The sequence below is a fragment of the Orbicella franksi genome, chromosome 9 (assembly GCF_964199315.1).
Source record: "Orbicella franksi chromosome 9, jaOrbFran1.1, whole genome shotgun sequence".
NCBI lineage: Eukaryota > Metazoa > Cnidaria > Anthozoa > Scleractinia > Merulinidae > Orbicella > Orbicella franksi.
The window spans coordinates 8,740,258-8,766,050 of NC_138153.1; the positions used below are offsets into that span (position 1 = coordinate 8,740,258).

The 25,793-nt window shown below is 40.3% G+C and overlaps 1 protein-coding gene across 1 annotated transcript; it reads right to left on the reverse strand.

Annotated features, from left to right (window-relative positions):
* On the reverse strand, positions 1-25,063 carry LOC145498348 (cytoplasmic FMR1-interacting protein 2-like). The gene is made up of 27 exons (XM_081478270.1): positions 24,851-25,063; positions 24,305-24,382; positions 23,711-23,994; positions 22,904-23,132; positions 22,672-22,776; positions 21,836-22,054; positions 18,405-18,518; positions 17,616-17,693; positions 14,138-14,185; positions 12,957-13,132; positions 11,952-12,099; positions 11,381-11,614; positions 10,804-10,877; positions 10,160-10,256; positions 9,541-9,617; positions 9,092-9,209; positions 7,645-7,764; positions 7,014-7,213; positions 6,311-6,398; positions 5,532-5,675; positions 4,710-4,800; positions 4,000-4,130; positions 3,486-3,558; positions 3,009-3,103; positions 2,428-2,666; positions 2,134-2,281; positions 1-969 (listed from the first exon to the last, which is right to left on the reverse strand). The coding sequence occupies exons 1-27, from the start codon at positions 25,046-25,048 to the stop codon at positions 811-813; spliced, it is 3,765 nt and encodes a 1,254-aa protein (XP_081334396.1). The 5' UTR covers positions 25,049-25,063; the 3' UTR covers positions 1-810.
* Between the last annotated feature and the right edge of the window lie 730 nt (positions 25,064-25,793).

Genomic DNA, 25,793 nt, shown 5'->3' on the forward strand with positions numbered 1-25,793 from the left:
AAAGATAACTGACAATTTTATTACAAAGAATACAAATAAAATACTAGGCAATTTTATATACATTGATACATCTCAACTACTAATACCCGTCTTTCTGTTCTTTTGCTATAAAGACAATAATTATTTAAAAAAATTATAATATTTGTCACTACATCCAACTGAAACTACGGACATATCCTTTTTCTTTTTGTTTTGTTTTGTTTTCATCTAAAATCTCGTTAACTGACTCCTGGGTTTGACTGGGTTTAGTTTGGAAGGCGGTAAGGCTTACGAGAACTGGAGAACAGAAACTGGACAATGGCATGAACAACTTTTGACACCTTGTTGTTCTGTCTTTTCTACAGGTGACAGTGCGTGTTTAAAGAAAAAAAAAACGCACTTACAAAATACGGCTCCTATTCCAGGGCTGCAAATAACAGTCTGTCATCGGACATTGGCCGACCAAAATTTGTTTGTGTCCAACGAAATCCCAACTGTGGTCGGACATGATGTCCGGACAAATTTTTTATCGTAAATCGTTTTACGATAAGGATGAATAAAAATCTACCCTGAGTAAATCTTACTTTTTTGGTGATGTCCGACCACAATTTGTTTTGTCCGACCAAGATGGTGTCTGTAGGACATGTCCCTTCACGAGAAAAAAAATATATTTGCAGCCCTGCTATTCCCAATTACCCACCTAAATTTCATTAAGGAAAGAAGTCTTTCGTACAACGCCACCAAAATTTTCTTTACATTTGTTTTTACACTGACTACTTTGCATACGAGCCATGCAGTATATTTCGAAGCGAGGCGCACTGGCCAGCATGATCAGATTGGAGAAACAAATGCTTGGTGGATGGGCGGCTGAAAGCAGCGTACATGTTCCACAGGTCCGTCCGAGGACTTGAGGTGCTTGTTTAACACGGCGAAGATCTGGTCATTCAATACTCTGAAGTGACGAGCTCTGCTTACAAGTCGCTTGAGGTCCTGGGAATGAATACATGACGATAATTTGTTAGCTATGTGTTGACATCAAACGTCAGTGATCATATTTGAGCGATCCTGCCACGAACGATCTCATCGACCAAAGATGGGTTGCCTTCTTTAAGGGGGGGGGGGGGCTGGGGGAGGGGGAGGGGGTTGATTTTTCCGACTTATATTGGTTTGCTCCGGTGACGGGCGAGATTATCCAACTCCTGTGCTAACAAGTTACCCGAGCGGGCAAGATAGGGTTATCTTGCCCGCTGGGAATTACCCGCTGAAGCCCGCAAGAAAACGGATTTCTTTAAGCCACGTAATAAATCCTTTATTGACCAAGCTTGTCTGGTCTTGGCGTCCTTCTTTTTGCGTGTCTTAAGACTGCGTGTCGGTCCATAAACACAAAAATTACTCCGAGTCGGCCAAAAACAGGACGTCTTGACATCGCTCTCGGTCAATAACACATATGCATACGTTATGTATGTCTACACGGCGCCAAAGATTACGGTTTTTGCGAAGTGTTGATCTGAAATTAACATCGGAAGATTTCGAAGCCCTTCTTCCGTCTCAAATACATGTATGTAAGGTAACGACGCTTCGGTCAAGTCTCAAATACGTTATGGAATATCACACATCTCTCTACCAAAATATAAAATAAAAAATAAAAAATAAAGAGTACTACACATCCCCCCATCGCCACTAACAGGAACTAGTTCAAATCTTAGCTATTTCAGAGACTTAAACGAGAACAACTCAATCATGGATGTCTATAGATAAAAAAATTTACAACATTTAGAGAGGAAGCTGCATCAGCCTTAGCTGGTATGCATGCAGGTCCTCTATCCTGGTCGAATTTAGCCTGCGTAGCTGGCGGTTTAGTTGGGGTAGAGCGCGCGAGCAAGCAGCGAAAGGGGCGATGCAGTGAGGGGCCTGGTAGGTAACCGCCCACGACGCAGGCTAGGTCGAATTGGAATTTAGAGATGCTGGTTTTTGTGGAGGGAGGAAAACCCAGAACCCGGAGAAAAACCCAAGGAGCAAATTGAGAACTGAACAAACTCAACCCGCATATAGCACCGGGCCGGAATCCAACCCGGGCCACATTGGTGGGAGGCAAGCGCTCTCACCACTGCGCCATCCTTGCTCCTCAAAAATGTCAAATGACTGTTCACTCACCACGCCACCGACAACTTCGTCTCGAGAATCCACGGCGTACACTTTGACGATATGATAACAGAAGTCTAACGCTTCAAAACGATTTTCTTGCCCCAGCAAAGCAATGAGCGTACATCCGGCCCAGTTGAGACCTTCACCAAAGCACTCCCTGTGAACGTGATAACAAAACAACAGAAAATAATGAAATGACTGCGTCTTTTCTAGAGGTTTTGAAACGAGTGTTGTAAAACCAGAACCAAAGTAATCACTCTGGCCAAAGGACACCCAGCGTATAGCATTAGCGTTTCTCCTTACTCGACGGTGAGCTCGTTTTGTCTCAGTGGCTGACAGTAGTTGAACTGAATCGCACTCCACAGACGGTGAAACTCTTTGCACTCGTCAATGTTCATGACACCGTTAGCAGGTGGCTGTTCTTTCCACATCTCATGGGTCAAGAACATCTTAATCTTTTTGAGTACCACCTCAAAGATGGACAGTCCGCAGCAGAGCCTCTCTTTCGTCAACAGATCGCCTTCTCCAGCATTGACTATTTGCTGTAAAGAGGAAAGAGATTCACCGTTAACTTTGTAATAAAGAGACAAAGATCTCACAGTCGTGACTTAATGGTCACGCAGCACCCCTGGCTCCCTTTTAATTATTGTGGGAGGCGTTGCGTGACAAACCAAGCAACGGATTCTTTTATCGAGACAAAGATCTCGCAGACGGGGATCGCAGACGTGAATTAAGTGGTCACGCAACATCCCCTGCTCCCTTATAATCATTGTAAGAAAGGCGTTGCGTGACAATCAAGTAACGGCTGCAAGGTCAACAAAAACCTACTTTTATCGTGAAACAATTTCATTCGTTAAAAATTAAACATCGATTTAGCTGTGTACCTCTTTAGTTCCAAGCTTGGTGATGGTTGACAAAACTTGCAGAGAATTGTACTGCGTCTCTAGTTTCTTCATTTTGTTCTCCAGCTTTTCTCCATCTGGAAGGAGAGAGAAAGAAAAAAAACTGTTCATTCCAAGATCAGCACACAGTAAGCCCTGAGTAACGGGACCGTCATTACTGCAGAACTGTGTATCGAGGTAAATACTTTGCAGATTCACAAACTAAAAGTAAAATAAAAAAGCTAAGACTTATGGGCCGAGTTGTTCAAAGCCAAATTACGCTCACCTAGGATTAGTGAGAATTTTTATTTCAGTTACGTAACTTTTCCGTGAAGTCTTCGTTTTGAGTTTGAGTAATCTCAAACTACACAAAATATAAGTACTGAAAAACATTTTTAAACAAGAAAATTTAACACTTCGGTTAACCTTTAATCCTGGGTTAGCGTTTAACCCTTTTCTAAAAACTCTAAGTTATGGTACCTTTAAGGTAAGGTCTGGGAATAATTCCTTGGAATGGTGCAGCGTGCAGCAGATCCATAATCTCTTCTTGAGACTAAAAATAGGAAAAAAGTGGAAAAGAAAATAATGCATGAAGTAGATTATCAAAACAAGATCCTAGACGACAGTAGCAAACGTTTTTCCCAGGTGACAGTCTATGACTAAAGGAGCTACGTCACAGTTTGCACATTTTGAAAAGGGCAACCAAAATTTTTCAAGTTCGTCGTTTGTACTCCGTGTTAATCTTCCCCATCCTAAACCATCGGCATCCTTGTTCCTTTATGGTTTATTATCATCTCTTTAGTGTTTTTCTATCATAGTAAACTACTATTCTTAGGTTTCTTTCAATTTAAAGATAATTTTGGACGTGGTTAAAATAACTCAAAATAGTGTGGCAAAAAAGGCAAAAACCTGATTCAACAAATTTCGAGGTACTCACGGTGTTTACAACTAGCTTCACAAAAACATCAGCCAGGGACTGTCGGCAGTAACTTACCAAGAAGCCCTCCAGTTGTAGACAGAAGAGAATGGCGTTACCGATCTCTCTGAATCCCTGAAACACGTCTGTCCTCAGGTACGGGTACTGCATGATCGGTTCAAGGCTAGCGTGATAGTATTCAAGGACACCTGGCAGAAAAGTAAGGGAAGAAATGTGCCAACGTCTATTTACATTCAAAAAAACGAAATACAAATAACACCAAAATTAAAAAAAAAACCTTCATCTTTATCTTAAAAGCGGAAGGGAGAGAGCAGAGCAGACTTTAATTGTGAGATGCAATAAAAGCTAATAAGGGTGGAATAAACTACGAGAAAATAATTGACGGTACACAACCGAAAAACTCTCATACGCATAATCCTGTACATAATCTTGACGGCAGCTTTGAGATTTGCATCGAGCCACAACAAGATAAGAGGAAAATAGTAGTCTAAAATTAATGTAAAACATTCCCTTTAAAGTGGCTTTATGTGGAACGTCACGCCTCCAGGAAAACCTAATCTACTTCAGTGTTGCCCAGCCTTAACCACCTTTTAAGATAAACACTTTTAAAAGCTCATTATTGTGCCATTAGTGAGCTACTGTTTTGAAGTTCCGCCGATTTGAACCGTAATGAAACTCGTTTAAAGAGATGACTTACAAGCTCTTTTTAAACTCGCCACAGCCAAAAGTACCTTGGCAGACACCTCTGGATCCGCACTTAAGCTTACCTGTGGATCCGTACTCAAAGCGAGGAAGGCCACATTTCTTAGGCATTCCTTCAATGAGCTGGGCGATGTATGGCTGAAGCTGACCGAGGAGCTGCGGATTGGAAATCACGTTAGTACGACGACATCGACGCAGGGGAATTTCAAATAAAACCACTAAACAAACAAGGTTGTTATTGTACCGCCTCAAGAGTGTCTGGATGGAGTTTAACAGACAGCAAATTAAGAACTAGGCAAAAAGTTTATTACACTGCCAAACTTATATTAGCAAAAGTGATAACTTTTGTTTCACCCGGGAAATCTGAGAGCTGCAAAAAAATTTACCAATAGCTGAGAACTGGGCCAAAATTTCAATTGATAGCCAAAAAAATCGCCGAAAAATTAATCTCACTGATCATTGAGATTACAACACTCCCATCCAGATCCTCCGTCAAGAATGAACTGTACGTTGAAAGGCTAAAATCCACTCCCATCTCTGTATCGATATATCTGAGAAGCCAGCTTGATCCCCAGGAAATTGACTAAGAGTATTCCCCAGCAGCCAATTTTGGCAGGTTACGCACATTACATTGGCGTAACTATCATGACATAGTAATTCACAAAAAGACCATGATACAAGGCTATTGCCTAAGGAAATTTTTAAATTCAAAAGGAGCCCAAGCCATTTTTTTAGGAGCCCAGGATAAATTTTGGTCAATCCTGGGGGTTGGGGATATTGGGGAAGGCGAGGGGGGCCGGGGCGTGGTTGGAGTGAGTTGTGGAATAGAGAAGGTATTTTTTTTTGGTATTAGGTATTCTGTATCGTGAGCATTTTTTTTGACTTACCACACTCTTAATGATCTTCAGGAGTTCCTCGATCACCACAGCAATTCCCTGGTAACCAAGCAAGCGAGCAATGCAAGCAAAATGAATGTCACCGACAAAGTTACTGTACAGTGACGCGATGGCGTTAAACACGGAGTTTTGAAGCTGAAACACGAAAAAAAAAAAAAACAAAAACAATAATTCACACAGTTCGTCGGCTTACTACCACCCACCAGTTCATACCACAGCTGATACCACATCCTGATGGGCTAAAAAAAACAGGTGTTTCGTCGCATGCTCCATTCTCTGAGGTCCGCCCACACCGAAAAATACGACGAAGCGCCACGGAGAACCGTAAAATGTGTACGATTCGTTATTGCGCGGTTCTGAAATTTCCCGACATCGACATCACCATGGAACCGAATACTCTTTAGCCGAATTGCAGACAGCCGAATCCCTCGTGAAGAGAAGATTGAGCGCGCGAATGTTCAAATGTTGCTGTTTATAGTGGTCAATGCGTTTAGCTACACCTAGGTATTACACAGGAATGCCATTGAAAGAAACAAATATATCAACTAAATTTCAACTGGCAGGAGGCAGACCAGTTGGCTATTTACGAACATGACCGAAGAGTTGAACTTGGGTCTACCGAGAGACAGCTCCAGCTAAGTAGTCAGAGCGGGACTTGAACCCGAGACCCCCGGATTTCAAGTCGGGCGCCCTAACCACTGGGCCACATTGCCTCTATGGAAGTCCAGTTTACTCATCCAGCTTTATGTAATGCACTTAATCTAACTTACCTTTGTACCGAAGAAATAATGATACGCTTGCTTTGGGGCTTGTTCTCTGGAAACTTTGTCCACATAAGAAAGAGTTGTGCGAATAAATCTGAAGACAACAAAAGAATTAAAGCGTTATTTTACTAGAAAATCCTTTAAATTGACGGTAAATTACTTTGAGAAAAAGCGAGGGGCCCTGGTTCGTACTGTTGATAAGTTGAATGTGACTAAACTGTTACAACTACTTGAATGTGTTTCTAAATCTAAATCTAAATATTATTTCGTCGGCAACATCCAGAGGACATCACGCCAACTCTGAAACATTAAAATGATAATAAAAACTAAAATTACAAATAAAACCAATAAAAACTGCATTTTTAAATAACTTAACAAAGTTTACTTTTAAAAATAGAGAGAGATTGACTGGTAACAGTTTCTCTGTACTTTGCTGTACAAGGTTTGCGTTACTATAAGGATGAATCCCCTAAACAAACCAGGATGAAACTCTAGTGTGTGACCATGGATTCAAATGAAAGCCATCGAGCAGTACTTTCAAGTGGTGCTATTTGTCTGTGGAAAGTTTGCAAAATAATTGAATTTTGGAAACATTTTTCATCAGGCATCTCTGTCAGCCACGCGATCAGAGTAGTAAATATTTAGCTCCAGGACATGGCAAACAAGTAACTTGGGACTGAAAAGTACCGTTTCAGAAACACAAGATCACCTGTTTGTGGATGAGTTGTAGCAGTAGTTTGGAAGGAAGTCGAAATTGAGTTCCCAGAACACATGAAGAGTGATCCTGCCATAAGGAGCGGACACGGAGTGATTCGCCTCGCCCAGGATGTTCTTGAATGGAATCAGCTTCACGCACTTGGACAGCAACTGGTGCGTCATTCGGTTTACGTCGAGTAAGTTCTCCAAGTCCTAAGAGACACGTGTTACAGTTAGTTTATTCATCTGAGGCCCACGCTCGATTACCAGCCGCTGTTCGGGAAAGGTGCCCGCATTCTTCCCAAGAAGGCACTCTCTTCTCGGAGAGGAATGTAGACTAGCTTGACTCGACGAAGCGGCGAAAATTGAGCCTACCTTAAGCCGGGGTGATCAGAAAACCAAGTCAGTGTAGCAAAGGCATTCCACAGCACTTAAGAAATGTTTAGCACATTGTATTTTCTACATCTCGTGGTCTCAATTCCCATCTTCTTTAAGACAAACTTGTGCCTACTAACTGCACAGTTCAACTGTGCCTTTGGGACTCGTTTTAAAATACCGCGGGGATTTCAAAAACAGGGCACGCGCATTTCTCGATTTAAGATTACAAGGATAGACTGTCTTGAAACCTAGATACTCAGACATACCACAACACCACAGATATCTCCGCTCTCGAACCGACCAATAGCGCAATCCAAGGACCGTATCATGGAGTTATTGAGACGCTGAGTGATCAGTTTGTTCAAGTCGATAGAACGGCCTAAAAGCTAAAAAAAAAAAAGAAACGGAGTAAAAAGTTAGTCTGTAAGTCTCCGAGGAACAAAACGTCAAGGGTTTACTCTTCTAACACGAGAAAAATGTCCGATAAAGTCTGCATGCGAGCCAAGTGGCCCATCAGGCCAGAGCTTATCCCGGTTTCTGTAGCATGAAGCGACCAGGAGTATTTCTACTCCTCCCTGGATGGGATGCTAGTCCATCGCAGGGTTACCCCCAGCATTAAGTTCACCGGTACCCATTTATACACCTGGGTGGAGAGAGGCACTGTGAAAGTAAAGTGTCTTGCCCAAGAACACAACACGATGTACCCGGCCAGGGCTCGAACCCGGACCGCTCGATCCAGAGACGAGCACACTAACCATGAGGCCACCGCACCTCCAAAAATGTCCGATATTCGAGCAGAAAACCTCCCCAGTGAGGAGGTAGCTCAGTTCTTCACTTTTACCCTACTCTCTGTAGTGCGCATATAACGTCTTCTGATTGGTTGTGCTGCCACGTGAAAATTCGTTACCAAGCAACACCCAATCACAGACATCACGCGGATCTCTGAAGAGCTAAGCCATCTTGGATATCTCTAGTCGTGCGTTTTTGTCATGAGCCCCTGGCTCGGGAGATTGGGCAACCACTCCCTACGTTTACGACTTAAAATAAAGTTAGCTTAGCTTACCTTACCTAGAGCGGAGAGGGGAACTGAACGTCGCGCTCAGTGACTGAAGGCGACTTGTATCTCCACTACATTTTCTCTAAAGCTAGCTCCACAAACGGGCAAGATTAACCAAATCTTGCGCTGTGATTGGCTTGAACTATCCTGCCCGCTGGATATTACCTGGTGTTTCCCAGGCAGGCAGCGTGGCCGAGTGGTCAGCGTGTCGGACACACAATCCAGCGGTTCCGAGTTCGAATCCCGCTCTCACCACTACCTGGATTTGTTTCTCGGTAGTCCCGAGTTCAAATCATCGGCCATGCTTGTAAATAGCCAACTGGTTTGCCTCCGGCCAGTTGAGATTCTTGACAATGTTATGTTCAATTTCAATTATTTGTTTCAGTTGTTTGCTCGGCCCCACCAGCACTTGTGCTATTACACTGCCGAGGGTAAATAAAGGTTGAAAGTTAAGTGGAACGGTCATGTTTTCCGAACGAATTTTCCGTTGGGAAAGCATGACCGTGACTACTTCTTGCGTTGCCTTGCCTTGCCTTGCGCTGCGTTGCATTGCGTAATTCTAACCTTTTTCCCTTGCGTGTTTATGGCCGTCGAATGCATTTCGACCCATAAAACAGCTAAAAAAATTGGCCAAGGAAAGGACGACTTTCACTAACCTGCACATGTCTTTGTTTCAGAAGTGTCTCGTATCTATTGGAGCGAGTGCCTAGCTTCGCCGCGGCCTCGACACCCAAACGGACCTGCTCAGATTTGAACTTCTTGTCCAGCAACATACTGTAGAGAGGGAAAACCAGAGAACTGATTCATACTATCAATTCACAAAAATGATCAAAATCACAAACACACAATTGAAGAGAACATAAAATACAAAATTGTTAGCCAAGAAACATCGCCAGGTTCAAGCACCAAATTTTCCCAAGTAAAACTGAAGAAAATATACAGCAGTCAATAAAAAGAATCAAGATTTCAAGCGTGACAATGAGAGAGTTGCGTGACTTTCCCCACGCTTGCTACACGTTTCGTGATTTTGGTATGGCATGTTACATATTTTAAAACTACTTGAACTGTTGAAGTATTTGGAATGAACGAAAGGAAAAGGAGTCACCTGCAAGCCTGTGCCTTGTAGTAAGAAAAAATCTGATCACTGAGCTTGTACACGAACTGGTCAAAACAAAGGTTTACCTAACAACCAAATAAGAAATATCATTACAAATACTATGCACAGTGTAACGTTGCTGCGAGGAAACGAAACAGAGTAATGAAGAACAACCCTTTGACAGTTACTTTGCTTATTTACGCTACAATGTAATCCAACGTGAATGCGAGGCAATTTTGGGTTAAAACTACAAAATAGCCCGAAATTGCCTCACATGCATGCTGGACTATATCGTAAGGCAAATGAGAAAGATTAACGGTGAATAGGGCTACTCAGAGCCCTGGGTGCGAGTTAAAGCCATGACCGTATCATACACCGGTCTGTTGCTCTAACCAATGAGCTCTACTAATATCTGGTTTTTAGCCAGTCAGAAGGGAACCAACCGTTCCCCGCACCATTTAAACGGATTACATGGTTTTTGTTTCAATTTCTGGTTAGTTCACTGAGTGATGTGTATCCGTTGTAATTAACCAGATGTGATAATTTTGGTTTTGGTTTTACATGAGTCATTTGGGCTAGTGCACAACCCTGACTAATACAAACAGTTTAAAGTCAATCGTGGAATCACCTCAGCTTCAATTTCATCATACAGAAACTGTTTCTTGAAAACAGTCAGGGCATAATGAGCGCTGTCATTATAAAGATCCAAGGGATACAAGACATACCTAGAGAATAACAACAGTTCATTGGTCAGTTAAGACTTCAACGAAGCCTCAGAGTGCATTTTGTTTTGATTGCCTGTGTTATTTAATTTCCTTACATTAGCTCTTGCTTGTTACATGTAATTGTACTTTCACTTATCCATGTTTCGCTTAAACTTTGTTTTCATTTATTATTTCCTGGCAAGCACTTGAGCACTGACTGTACTCATGGCCTTTTGTTGACTGTTGTTACCCACCCTTCCCCCTGCCCAACTAAGATGCTAACCCATCACACATTACCTCTCAGCATATTGTCAAGAGTTGGTTAAAAATTCACCAGTTACACACGTAAGTAGCCGGTGTGGCAGGCATTCAAAGGGAAGGGAAAGAGGAAAACTAGTTTCCCCCTCTCCGTTCCCTTTGAACACATGCCTGGCTAACACTTGTCTTGTACTCAAGTTCACCAGTTGCGTGGAAAATGCATTTCACAGCAAAACACAGCAATCACCAGCCACCATGACCCCGCATCTTGTATTGCACTGTGCAGATCACTTTTCATTTCAATACTTACTCCATCATGCTGGGATTCTTGCTCTCTAGAATGTGATTTGTCAAGATCCACGGCAGCGACATCTCAATAGGAAACTGCACATACAAAGAACAGAGTCATTGATGAGAAATATATAAATGGGCATAGTGGCAAAGAGAAAGACTGACAAAATCAGTGTCGTACAAATGATTTGTTTCCTACACAACTGTGCGTAAGTCAATTTCAAAGTTTCTTCCAGCATTTTAGGGCCCGTGTTTTGGTGTCACAATATGGACGGAATTTCCCTACACCTCTGTATAGGTTGGTTTCCTCTGGGTGACTTAACAGAAATAAGTAAAAATAGAAAGAAAAGAGTTTTCACTCAAGGCTCAGTGCTTGAGTAACAGTTCTGGCACAATTCTCTAAATAAGACGTAATTTTCTTAAATCCAGAAATTGTGCAAACCAGCTGCCAGCTCTTAGAACTGTTTTACTTTTCAATGCATGCATTGCTGGCTAATAACCAACAGTCTCCTCTAGGATAGTTAGGCAAGAGATCAGTTCTTGAGTACTGATCAGTTTGCACAGTTCTAAAAGGCCATTATTACAGTGATTCTGACCTGAATTCTGGCCCCCATTGTCAACTCCAGATAGAACTCTCTGAACCAAAGCTGGGAAAGGTCACAACACTCCCTTAAAACTTCATTGAAATGAAGCAGCTGTTCAAAGAAGAAAGAGTTCTTCAAGAATGTCTCAATCATCTCCACTGTCTCTTTCTCCAGCTCCTTGCGCATTACTTTTTTGCCTCCTTTGTCAGACACCAGGGATTCCAGCATGGTGCGGACCATGTACAGCTGTCAACAATAACAGAAAAATTAATGTTTAGAGCTAAACTGAAAATAAGCAGAGCACTCATTTTTCAGAATGCCAACAAAAAACAAAACAATGCAAGCTGAATCCAGGTTATATATAATGTGCTTGGCAGAATAAGTGAAGATGTTGATCCAGTGATACATGTACATGTCAATCATGATCATGACTTCACTGGTTATTTAGTTGAAAGTTGCTGGCGGTGGCTGACTAATGCCTAATGCCATGTGCCTAGGTTTTAGAATTTACCCACTGACATCCAATTTAACTTTAGCCCTGGGTCGAATGATCAGCTGCACCAAACTGGTACTAAATCAATACCTGGGTACTAGAAGGTCCAATGTCCCTATCTGGTATCTTGATGTTGGGCCCGGCCTTTGGGTCCTTTTCTCCTTTCAGAATCAGGTCACCTCTTCCATGCTGTCCATCAGCCCAGTCCCCTCCAGTCTCACGAATGGACAACAGAATTCTGGAATAAAAACAGAGCTTCAGCTGGTGGTCAAGTGATCATGTGGTTAAATGACATTGTGACTACTTCAAGGTTTGTGAAGGTGAATTAATCAACATGACACAAGCGTGGGACAAAGAAAAATTCTGAGTCCCCGACAGGAATCGAACCCATGACCTCCCGAACACTGGGCGGGTGCTCTATCCACTGAGCTACGAGAACTCATGGAGAGCAAGGTCATTTAACTGAGTTCATATATGATAGGTCTCCTGCATACTGCTAGGATCAACGCTATCGATTTCGTCGTGAGTAGTGATAAGTTAATAAAGATGGTGAATTTTAAGCTCGGTAATGAAATGTGAAGGTGAATTAATTAACATGACACGAGCGTGGGACAAAGAAAAATTCTGAGTCCCCGACAGGAATCGAACCCATGACCTCCCGAACACCGGGCGGGCACTCTATCCACTCAGGCTCCCTCAGGCTGACCTTGCTCCCCATGAGTTCTCGTAGCTCAGTGGATAGAGTGCCCGCCCGGTGTTCGGGAGGTCATGGGTTCAATTCCTGACAGGGACTCAGAATTTTTCTTTGTCCCACACTCGTGTCATGTTGATTAATTCACCTTCACATTTCATTACTGAGCTTAAAATTCACCATCTTTATTAACTTATCACTACTTCAAGGTTCTTTACAGAGGACACAACCACCGGTAATATTACAAACTACTGTACTGTCTACACGTACTTGTTGGCTGCACATTCAACAGAACCTGTTGTTGAGAGACTGCTGTTTATTCTCATACACTTCCTTGAGTTCATGAATTTATTATGAAAGGATCCATGTAGGTTCAATTGATAAAATAATGATACTTCACTCACGTCTTTAGAAGGGTACCGGTAGCCTTCTTGCTCTTAACAGCTTTCCTCAAAGGCTCCCTCAGGCTGACCTGAACAAAATCCTGTACTTCACTGTGTATGGAATGTCTGATAGCCTCCGAAAATTGTGGTTCAAGGCGAATCATCAAGCCATAAAGACCTTTGATCATGGCAATCACCTGACAGAGCAATAGAAACCTCGTTGGTCAAATTCGCCATTGCTCCATGAACAAAATAATGAACAGATATTGAATACATGTAACTGTCACTGTCATCTATGTCATCATCATCATCAACACTGTCAATACAAAATTAATGTTGTATTTGTTTTAGCAGCTTTAAGTCCACAACAGTCACATACATGATAATTTAATAGGTTTATTTAATTTTAATGTTTTATAAGTCATCCACCCATCACCGTGTTCTTAATATTCATGAATGTAATTGGTCATTTTAAATTTATTCTATTTCCTTTTTACTAGATGTAAATTAATTCTGAAAAAACCCATTTGCGAGAATTAACAAAACATATTGTACATGTATTATTGTATCCGTGACTTACACTGTATATGCATGTTCTGATCACCTCCAGTTGATCAGGTCAAGTTACACGTCAAATAATAATGTTGTCCAATATAACATGCAAAGACCGCTCAATCAACAGTTCCTTGTTTTGCTACTGTCAGATCATCTTAGCAGAACTCTCAGGAAAAAGAAGTTTACTAATCAATGAGTTCAAAACGTCACCTATGTGGGTTGTAATTGGTTGATTTTGGTCTATTTTGTTTGTTGCTTTTTTCAAAGTTAGTTGATTGTTGCCAGAATTTTGACTAACGGCAGCCAAAAACGTAATGTTAAGTTAGGTTTTGAACTTCAGAGCTCCTGAAGGTGGAATTGAAAAGCACAGTAAGGAAAGATCACTGTGCAATGCTGGATGCAACTGGCTAATGTCAATCTGTACAAAGCTGAGTGACTCTTTGGACTGCACAACAAGTGCATTTATGATTTTTTTTTTTCAGGTATGCCTGTACGTGTTGTACAGTCAAGGGAATCTTAACTAATTTATAAATGTTAGGAGTTGCAGCTGATTGCAGTCACCCACTATTCAGTAGAAACTCTATTAAAAGGCAATTTACAAATTAAATAATGAACAATGCAACGTATACTGCACAGCAGGCAGTTACCTCAACGAGTGCAAACTTTTCATCACTGTTGTAGTTATATCTTGTAGCCTATGAAAGGAAAAAAAAATAAATTTGCTAATTACTGACAATCTACATGTATTTATGAAAGCTAATAATCAGTTTATCACCGTAATTGACATTAATATTGCCTCATCAAGGCAGCATTGAAATAAGAACCCTTTCTTCATTTTCAAGTTAGTACACCAGGTATTAAGGTCTGGGATTAGTTCAAAGCTTTCCATAATTGCCTTATCTTGATGTGTCATTTTGCACTCCAAAAGTGGTTGCCGTTTTAGTGCGACAGAATTTTGCGATTTCAGGGGCAAATTATTATTTGCAATAATGCCATGTGGTAAGCCCTAGACAAATTAATTACAAGAAAACATTTAAGAGTCCCTGTTCATAAATATGGAAAATAACTCGGCAAGGGTCGAAAATTCGATTTCGCTCATTTTCCTATGGTAGATAGGCTAGGGCATGACAAAAACTACTGGATAGTTTTTTGGGCAAAATATCCTTTTATTTCAAAGGAATATGCAAATTACCAAAGCCCGTTAAAATCGTCATTTGACGCACCATTTTATTAAACAAGTTTGAGAGCCTCGCATGCAAAACCACATCATTCTTCCGTCTTTAAAACACTCAAATATTTTTGTGCAATGTTTAATTGTGTACTGGGTTGATTTTCGGGAATGTTGCGGTTTTTGTTGGCTGCAAAATAATTAAATTTCGAAGACATGTATTTCATTCACTTAAAAGTACTTCGTAAAAATAATTGATTTTCACCATGTGCGAAACCTTCAAATGGATTAAGCTTCTGGTGGTTGAATCGCAGAAGGATGGTCTACAGATTGCTGTAAAAATTTCTTTGGGCAAATGATTGTGAGCGACGCGAGAGCTTTTCAAAGTACGTTAAAAATGCAGATATTTGACCATCCGTCGTCAAATTTCAATTTATGGGTTAGACATATATTTTAGCACGCGCCACATGTCTTGAGCTATATTAAGTTGAAATAGACACAGAGCTGATAATTTCGAAATGTTCTAACCTTATTTACTGTAAAAGGCAGGTCCAAAAGCTGATTTGGCGTGTTTCTGTCTCCATTCGTCGTACATAAAGCAGAAGTTTGCTTTTGTTTACACAACGTCCGATGTACATCGCCAACTGTTAACTTATTTAATGGTCGAATACCATGAATCTATGACCCTCTTTCGACACATATGATCACCACTGCATCTAAGTCAAAAACGGCTAAGTGATTTGTAGATAGTTGCTTGCTTTGCACTACACCAAAATATTACGTTTGATCATCGTTTGATCTATTGCTGCTTGAATCCTTTGTTGCAGCGTTTCCTTCTTTGTTTGTCACACAATGCTGTCATCCCATTTTAGGGGGTAGCGGTATGACAATTTCTATCCTAATACGTAAGGCTCCGTAAGGCTTGGAACCACAGGGAGCACACAATCTTGTTGAGTAGAGAGAGATTAAATGAAGCAATGGAAAGAATGAATAGTTAACCATTGCCCGTGTTGTCATCTTTTACTAGACCACCGCTACCTACGCGCCCTGTGTAAATACTGTAACGCTAAACTCGTAGCGAGGTTTTTTCGCGCTGTGCAATTATTTTTGGTTTACATATAATACAGTGGGCTACCCTTGGGGAGATGGGAGGTGGCCGCTTAATAGGGGTTGGCCGTTTAATAGAGGTTGGTGTACCTTGAATATTTTTTCACTATCGGGTTATAAATTTAGCTAAATTTCTTAGTAAACATGGAGTCAATTCAAAACAATCATGATAGACGTCATTCTCAGAAACCAAGGGGCAGTTAGTGGGGGCGACGAAAAATTCTAAACGGGTCTTCGCCCGAACTTTTTTCTCACCCGTTTAGACTTTTCCCCGCTCCCATTAACTGCTCCTGGGTCTCCGAGGATGACGTCTATAATGATTGTCTTGAATTGACTCCATGTTTACTAAGAAATTTATAACACGATAGTGAAAAAATATAAAAGGTGCACCAACCTCTATTAAACGGCCAACCCCTATTAAGCGGCCACCTCCCATTTCCCCGAGGGTAGCCCACTGTATTATATGTAAACTAAAAATAATTGCACAGAGCGAAAAGACCTAGGTACGAGTTTAGCGTTACAGTATTTACACAGGGCGCGTAGGTAGCGGTGGTCTAGTAAAAGATGACAACACGGGCAATGGTTAACTATTCATTCTTTCCATTGCTTCATTTAATCTCTCTCTACTCAACAAGATTGTGTGCTCCCTGTGGTTCCAAGCCTTACGGAGCCTTACGTATTAGGATAGAAATTGTCATACCGCTACCCCCTAAAATGGGATGACAGCATTGCGTGACAAACAAAGAAGGAACCGCTGCAACAAAGGATTCAAGCAGCAATAGATCAAACGATGATCAAACGTAATATTTTGGTGTAGTGCAAAGCAAGCAACTATCTACAAATCACTTAACCGTTTTTGACTTAGATGCAATGGTGATCATATGTGTCGAAAGAGGGTCATAGATTCATGGTATTCGACCATTAAATAAGTTGACAGTTGGCGATGTACATCGGACGTTGTGTAAACAAAAGCAAACTTCTGCTTTATGTGCGACGAATGGAGACAGAAACACATCAAATCGGCTTTTGGACCTGCCTTTTACAGTAAATAAGGTTAGAACATTTCGAAATTATCAGCTCTGTGTCTATTTCAACTTAATATAGCTCAAGACATGTGGCGCGTGCTAAAATATATGTCTAACCCATAAATTGAAATTTGACGACGGATGGTCAAATATCTGCATTTTTAACGTACTTTGAAAAGCTCTCGCGTCGCTCACAATCATTTGCCCAAAGAAATTTTTACAGCAATCTGTAGACCATCCTTCTGCGATTCAACCACCAGAAGCTTAATCCATTTGAAGGTTTTGCACATGGTGAAAATCAATTATTTTTACAAAGTACTTTTAAGTGAATGAAATACATGTCTTCGAAATTTAATTATTTTGCAGCCAACAAAAACCGCAACATTCCCGAAAATCAACCCAGTACACAATTAAACATTGCACAAAAATATTTGAGTGTTTTAAAGACGGAAGAATGATGTGGTTTTGCATGCGAGGCTCTCAAACTTGTTTAATAAAATGGTGCGTCAAACGACGATTTTAACGGACTTTGGTAATTTGCATATTCCTTTGAAATAAAAGGATATTTTGCCCAAAAAACTATCCAGTAGTTTTTGTCATGCCCTAGCCTATCTACCATAGGAAAATGAGCGAAATCAAATTTTCGACCCTTGCTGCGAAATTAAGAATTTGTCTGATTTTTACTGGCAGGGACTCTTAACAAGTTTTACAACTACAGGTACAGTCATCACATCCAAGTACACCAAGGTATAAGAACATGATAGTAAAGCGTCATTGGATACAGCAACAATTGTACTAAATGCAAATTAAAGCAGTTTGACTCACTCGTTCATATTCTTCAGCTTCCTCAGGGCAATTGGGATTAGCATACTTGTCTGTAGGATGAAGAAGCTTCCAAGAGTACTAGCCAAACAAAATACACGAAATAATGTTATTTTCACTCTGAAACTTAACCATACCTGAATGCATAAATGTCAGCATCTACATTCTATACCAGTGGCCATGCCATGAAGCAAAGATCAGTCTACAGCGTAAAAGGACTGTGACTCACTCACCCCCGGGGGAGGTACTTTGGGAATTTCTGGGTGTGCCACTTGGACCCTGGAACCCTTAGCCTATACCAGAGCTAGTTCAGCTGAATTTTGCTACCCTATACTAGAGTAAACTCCCCAAATCCCCCCATCTATCGACACTGTTGAGGCTGATTTGCATAAATTTAAACTTGCTGATTTGATTTTTTTATATTTTTGAGTGGCAATTCCTGGTTTCCTTAGTCTAGATAAAATCTTCAACCAACTAGTCAATTTTGTGAAAAATGATACCCTATTCTAGACCCAAATGCTCTGATTTATATACCCTATCCTAGAGTAAACTGCTTGAAAACCATACCCTTCACAGCGGCACATACCTATATAGCCCATATATGGCAGTGCCCCCCCCCCCCCCCCCGGAGACTCACCCTGCAACATCTTTTCCCCTATTTACCCGGACAATTTGCTGAAGACTTTTCCCATTTCACCTTCTCTACCCCACAATTTTTCTACCCCTACAATTTTTATACAACACCAATGCAGTGTTAACAAAGTGCAAGTCTTTTAACATTTTAATTGTTACCAGTTCCATAACTTGAGCAGTCCATGATGACAGAAGCCGCATTCCACGGAGAGCAAGACTTCTCAACTCTTTATATTGCTCGTCACTTCTTTGGCTGTTGCTGGAAGTGATCATCTGAAAGATAAAAAAAGTGCCAAATTACATTGTGATTAAAAAAAGTGTGTCTAAAGGAAACTTGTAAATTGCAGACCAAGAACAACTGAATGAGGTCATACAATCAAAACCTGTGCATCCTGGACTTCAAATGGAATAATAATTGAAAGGCCGCGTGCAAGAACGTCCCCTAGATTTTTTGGCCATTTTGAAAGTGTTCAAAAATAGCTGAATTTTGGCATGTAGGCTTCGTTGTACCTGAGAAACATTGCTCTGAATTTTTTTTGGCTGGGGCGCTCTTCGTTCTCAAGAAATAACGTATGCAAAAAGCTCAGTTTTCCAAGCGGCATCTTTTGGAGATCTTTTGTTGAACAAAAAACAAAAGAAACCTTATTATTTTGTTGAACAGCAAACAGGCAGACTGTTTATAGTGTATTCCACTGAGTCTTAGCTGTCTTAAAGTCAAAGGAAAATAGTATACAGAGCGGAAATCTGGGAACAGATTGTTTACATCGGTTATTGTGACGTAAACACAACACGTGAATCGCTCGAGCGGCAAACAAAATACCATCAAACAAAAAAGAGATGTGCCGCATTAGAGCTCTGTCAACTAATATCTTAAGCATAGTTTTAAAGTACCTTGTGTGCCTGCCTGGTGGTTGAGAGGCATCATAAAGCCTCGATAAACCCGTAAGTCATCAGCACGTTTTAAAGAATCAAAATGTGTTCTGAAACTTCGAAGGTAGCTGATATACCGTAATCGTGTTATCGGCATTTGAAGTCAGATCGAGCCAGGCAGCAAAGTCCAAGAGCAGTTCTTGCCCGGGAAAAATACCCTCTCGTGAGTTGTGGCCCATTTGCCAAGCGTTGCTAGTGTCAAAGTTTGGAAAGCGAGAACTGGTTTTTGACTTATAAAATTTGTCTTGTATCGACCGCCATGTTTTCCCGCGCACGAGGTGTAAAGACCCTTCCCGGCATGCATTGCGATCACATTCTGCTCGCGTTTCTCGAACTGGTAACTAGATTGTTTCGGCTTTTTTCATTTAAAGGTAATAATGGCCAACAAGTAGCGATCGATTGTAACATAGATCTGTGATCCAGGTTGCGTTGATTTTATTTCATATCGGCATGATTTGTAGTGTTTTGAACTTCTGGGATCAGCGGACATGCAGACCGGTACATTGCGCAGAAGGGTTAATTTGTTGATCTGTTAGGCGGTGCGTGACATAAAGCTACGATCGCGTTTGTCAAAAAATATGTATTTATCTCGTGATTTTTAGCCATTTAAGACGTTGCTGTATTTGGAAAAGTGCTTATTTGATGTTTATTTGTTCAGTGCAGATAATCATTGTCCCAGATAACCAAAGCAAGTTCCAGATGTTAACACTATTTTCCGGCCGCCATATTTTACCTATTTAAACCTGAAATCAACATTTTTGAGCTTATAAGTTGCGTGAAATTAACATTTTGCTGTTTTCTAAGTGAAATCAACATCCTTTCCGTCACGCGTTACGTGAAATAACCATTTTTACCTATTTAGACCTGAAATTAACAATTTTTAGCTTATAAGTTGCACGAAATTAACATTTTGCTGTTTTCTAAGTGAAATCAACATCCTTGCCGTCACGTGTTAACGTGAAATCAGCATTTTTACCTATTTAGACCTGAAATCAACAATTTTTAGCTTATAAGTTGCGTGAAATTAACATATTGCTGTTTTCTAAGTGGAATCAACACCCTTGCTGTCACGCGTTAATGTGAAATCAGCATTTTTACCTATTTAGACCTGAAATCAACATTTTTGAGCTTATACGCTGCGTGAAATTAACATTTTGCTGTTTTCTAAGTGAAATCAAGATCCTTACCGTCATGCGTTAATGTGAAATCAGCATTTTTACCTATTTAGACCTGAAATCAACATTTTTAAGCTTATACGCTGCGTGAAATTAACATTTTGCTGTTTTCTAAGTGAAATCAACATCCTTGCCGTCACGCGTTAATGTGAAATCAGCATTTTTACCTATTTAGACCTGAAATCAACATTTTTGAGCTTATACGCTGCGTGAAATTAACATTTTGCTGTTTTTTAAGTGGAATCAACATCCTTGCCGTCACGCGTTAACGTGAAATCAGCATTTTTACCTATTTAGACCTGAAATCAACATTTTCGAGCTTATATGCTGCGTGAAATTAACATTTCGCTGTTCTCTAAGTGAAATCAACATCCCTACCGTCACGGGTTAACATGAAATCAACATTTAAACCTTTTTTGACCTAAAATCGACATTTTTGAGCTTTTACGTTGCGTAAAATTGACATTTTGCTGCTTTCTAAGAGAAATCAACATCCTTGCCGTCGCGCGTTAACATGAGTCAACATTTTAAGCACTTTTGACCTGAAATCAACAAATTTGAGCTTATATAAGCTGCGTGAAATTGACATTTTGCTGGTTTCTAAGTAAAATCAAAGTCCTTGCGGTCGCAGCGGGCCGATCCTTTGTTATAATAAACCGAGGCGAGACTTCGACTTATAACAAAGGCTTGGCTTGGCTATTATAACAAAGGATCGGCTCTGTTTATCATAACAAAGGCCCGGCTTCGTTTATTTGAAGGACTCGGCGGGAAAAGGGCATCAGGTATTTTAATCAAAGGTGAACTTTGTCGAAAACGCTCCAAATTTCGCATGCAGTTTCGTTCAGGTGTGTTAAGCAATGTCCCGTAGTTTTCGCGCTAAAGTTCGCTTCATTCTCGAGATATTGCGTATGCAATAAACCACTCGGTTTTTCCAACCTGTGTGCCTTTTTAGCATACGTTATTTCTCGAGAACGAAAAGCAACCCAGCGAAAAAAACTTCAGAGCAATGTTTCTCAGGTGAAACGAAGCCCACATGCCAAAATTCAGCTAGTTTTAAGCACTTTCAAAAATGGCCGAAAAATCTAGGGGACGTTCTTGCACGCGGCCTTTCAATTATTAGTATCACCCAACTAGTGGACTAATGCATTGATTGGCTACACTTCTAGGGGACTATTAGTAATAGTCATTGAGTAGCGAAATTGGCGCCATCGAGCGTGACGCTTTCTTTCGTTTTATTCCCAAATAAATATTTCTTCAACTTGCATTTGTTAACTTTATTATTACCTTTTCTGTCCGACTACAGTAGTTGGGTGATACTAAAACAATTAGACCCTTCGCCCTCAAGGGCCACGGGTCAATAGCCCATGAGGCTAAGCCGAATGGGCTATTGACCCGTAGCCCTTGCGGGCTACGGGTCTAATTGTTAATTACCGACTCTCAGGACTGCATTGCCTCACATGAAGACATGGATGCCCGTCTTCTTACCTCATTGTTGTAACGAGCCAGTTCACTGATAAACTTGACATGCTCCTCTCTTATACTGTCCATCTTTCCAAGGAGATTGTATTGAACTACCACCTTGTCTTCTGCTCCCTCTGCAGCTACTGCCCACTTCTCTTTCATGCCATCAAAGTGCGGACACATCTTAAGGTAACTAACCAGAGCAATTTGAACATCTCCAAACAGAGGCACTACTGGAAATTGCTGTCATGGACAAAATGCAAAATTAATGAAAACAAGTACACACTAATTACTTCAACCGGCCCTGTCACAAGTGCAAAAATACATGTCCTGTTATTTCAGAAACCTGTTCAAATAATACCTCATGACCCTACAACAGAATAACTATTATATTCCATTCATCTGTACTCTACTGAATAAGAGCCTCTTTACCAGTATTCTTTAAAGAAAAAAAATCTAATAAGCAAAAAAAAAAAACTATTTTCTTGACTGTCTTATTCTACATAATTTGTTCTTTTCATATGGCACTGTTCATTACCGTTACAGGAATTTAAAACCTTTTGATCCTGCTACATGTCAATTATTAAATATACAGTGGATCCTCTAGGGTTGACACAGCTCCTCCATGCAGACATTCCTCATAAGCAGATACTCAGTTATGACCCAAGTTAAACACAAACACAAATTTTCTCCAAAGTGAAGACATTTCCTGGCTTTATGAGTGTCCATTTAAGAGAGGTTTGATATATAATTTAACAAACCTGATTACATGGAGATTGCACACAAACTATGTTGAGTGCAGGTCCATGTGATTGCTAGAGAGAAGTGAGAGATATTATTAATAAAGACTAAGTATTTACCTTGAATATCTTGTCTATTTTGCTGATACTGATCCTTTTCTTTTGATCCATCTTTAGAATGTTGCTCTCTTTACCATCCATCAGAAAAATCAGGAAGCCCATAACCTACAAAATATTTAAACAAAGTTACGCAATCAGAAATAGATAAAACACCTAGCCTTACCTCAATTTGCAACCCTAGATCTAAAAAGTTGGCAAATAAAAATGGAAAACATGGGACAATGTACTCTACCTTTAAAAGTACATGCTTATCATTTGGCGTAATGTACATGTTGCTCTCGTACAGTCTGACAAACAGAGCGAGCACATCAGCTAAGACATCATCATATCCTTGAATGGTCTCAAGCCCTTCCTTTAACAAGAACGTGATCTTGTTCTGATTAGCCAAAAACAATGAAAGATTCTGGGACTCTTCAATCATCGACACATCACCAGTGCCTCGGCGCAGAAAGGTATCAGCTCTGCAACAATCCATTTTACAAAACAGCGTGAGAGGCTGTCTTGCAACTTTACACAATGCATATACATGTATGCATCTGAAAGTGCACTAGGTACATAAAACTGACAAGACAGAAAGGTTACAAGTAACTAAAATACATACAAATATGTATTAACAGGGTTCGTACTCTTTGAAGCTTTTAAAATTCCATGACTGTCCATGATCTTTTCCATGACCTTTCAGCGTTTTCCATGACCAAAGGTAAGCAGTTGTTCTCACAGCAGTATCAAAACAATCATTTATTTGACATATTTTCCAGCTTTATAATGCGTGCTTGTGTGCTGGTGTCTATTTCTACGGAAATTAAAACCTGTTTCTGATTCATCTGTTTTCTTTTCAATTTTTAAGATAACTTTTTGCCAAGCATATTGCTTTTCCATGACTTTCCTTGACCTTCACTTAAATTCCACGACTTTCCAGGCCTGGAAATCAAAATAACAAATTACATGACTTTCCAGGTTTTCCATGACCTGTGTGAACCCTGGTATATCTTATTTACCAAGAGCAGGGCTATTACTTTGTAATAATTATTGTACTAACCTCTTATAGAAAGCATAATCATTGTTAAGGCATGCCTTCATATTTTTCAACGCATCCAACACTGCAAACATGTTGATGAATTTTCCAAGAGTCAAAAGATATCTTTCTGATATGAAATCTTTTCTTCTTTCCGGGTGACTCAGAGTTTTCACTTCCTTGCAGAACCTAGCAACAGCATTTTGTGCGAAATGCATAAAGCTCTTCAATTTGCGCACTTCTGGTTCTAGTACTTCCACCGTCTTCTCGTAGATTTCAATTCTGTTTGGCTGGTCATCACTTTTAACCTTTCAAACAAAGAGCCATGTTTATCATTTTTGTCGTTCTGAGCATAACAATTATGCTGTATAGAAAAATCAATGAGGAACAAAAAATGGTTACCGGTAAACCAGTCAGTTACCCCACAATTAAGTCAAGTAGCCCCTAGCTAGTTAGCCCCCAACCAGAAGTCAAATACCCCCGTTCACCCTTAAAAAAAGGAGAAATAGACAGTTTTTTTTGTTGTTGTTGTTTTTTTTTTTACTTCTGGTTTAGGAGCTAAACGGTTAATCCGGACTTTGGGGCTAAACGACTCGATATCACACAAATAGATCTCACCGAAGGAACTGCACGTGAACAGCTTCTCCATGTGTACAACATCACTGCATACCTTCCACCTTCTTCAAGCATCTCATTCTATCAGGAATAAATAACAAAAATAAAGCGCAATGTTTAAAACTCAAACAATTCTGAACACAATTTAACCCGATCGATCCCTGATTTGTCAGTGTCATTTGTCATTGTTTATTACGCTTAGGCTTGATAATTTCTTAACAAGTTCCATATTTAATTATGTTCAAATACCAAAACTCAGATGTATATATGACTGAGTTCTTCTCAACCACGAGAAAGAGAGTTTTCTAAACATTACATGTCTGCTTCCCTAGCTTTGAAAACTCTTTATGAATTTTATTCGCGATCGATTTTGCTTTCGAAAAAACCAGCAAGTTCCAAAACTACCAAGATATCATTCATTTTTCGATGGATAACAGGACTGTAAAAGACAAGCAATACAATTAGAACGTGTGTATGTACTAATCTTCGCGAAAAGCTAACTCATTTATTTTCTTCCGAGGTATGATCAACTATGAATGTCACACCTACCAAGCCCTTGTGCACATCCGCCTCTTCCAAATACTTGCTGATACATGTAATGAAAGCCTTGCTATCCTCAAAGTTTGTGTCAAAGTTTGAAATGTAAGTAATCGAGGCAGGAGGTGCTTCAATTTGAGGCTGTTCATCGGGAATGTTGATGGTTGCAAGTTGGTGAACATTGCAAAGGGCATCATCTAGAGTCGCCATCTTTGCTTATGTCCCAGATGCCTTTGAGGGCTTAGTTTGGTGCGTTTCTCCTGGCCCTACCCAACACAGTTGAAATTAGGCAAGGCAGCCACGCAATCAATATCAGCAATATAACAGGTTTGTTTTCTTTCTGATTATTTTAAGATTTGAAAGGGTGTTTAATCTTTGCAAACTAACAATGGACTTCCAGAAGTTCAAAGACTAAAAATACAGGCAGTCTGAGGTCGTTGTTTTCAGAAACGTCCAACCTAGGGGTACCCTAGGAATGGTGAAATGGTGGAATGGTGAAATGGTGGAATGGTGAAATGGTGAAATGGTGAAATGGTGAAATGGTGAAACGGTGAAACGGTGAAACGGTGAAACGGTGAAACGGTGGAATGGAGGAATGGAGGAATGGAGGAATGGAGGAATGGAGGAATGGAGGATAGGTGGAATGGCAGAATGGCAGAATGACAGCGTGACAGAACAGTGGAAAATCACTCGAAATCCTAAAAGGCAGAATGACGGAATAGCAAAAAATCACCCGAAATTCTAAAAGATGGGATGATGATAAATTACCCAAAATCCTAAAAGAGGGAATGACAGAAAATCAATGGAAATCCTAAAAGACCTGATGTACAAATTTAATGTTCAGTTTACAATACCCACGTTATGTTCTCAGCTACTTAAGTGAAAATTTCTATGGATATTTTCTGGAACTGCACATTCTACATCAAAAAGTCATCTTCTTTGCTAATTTTGCCCA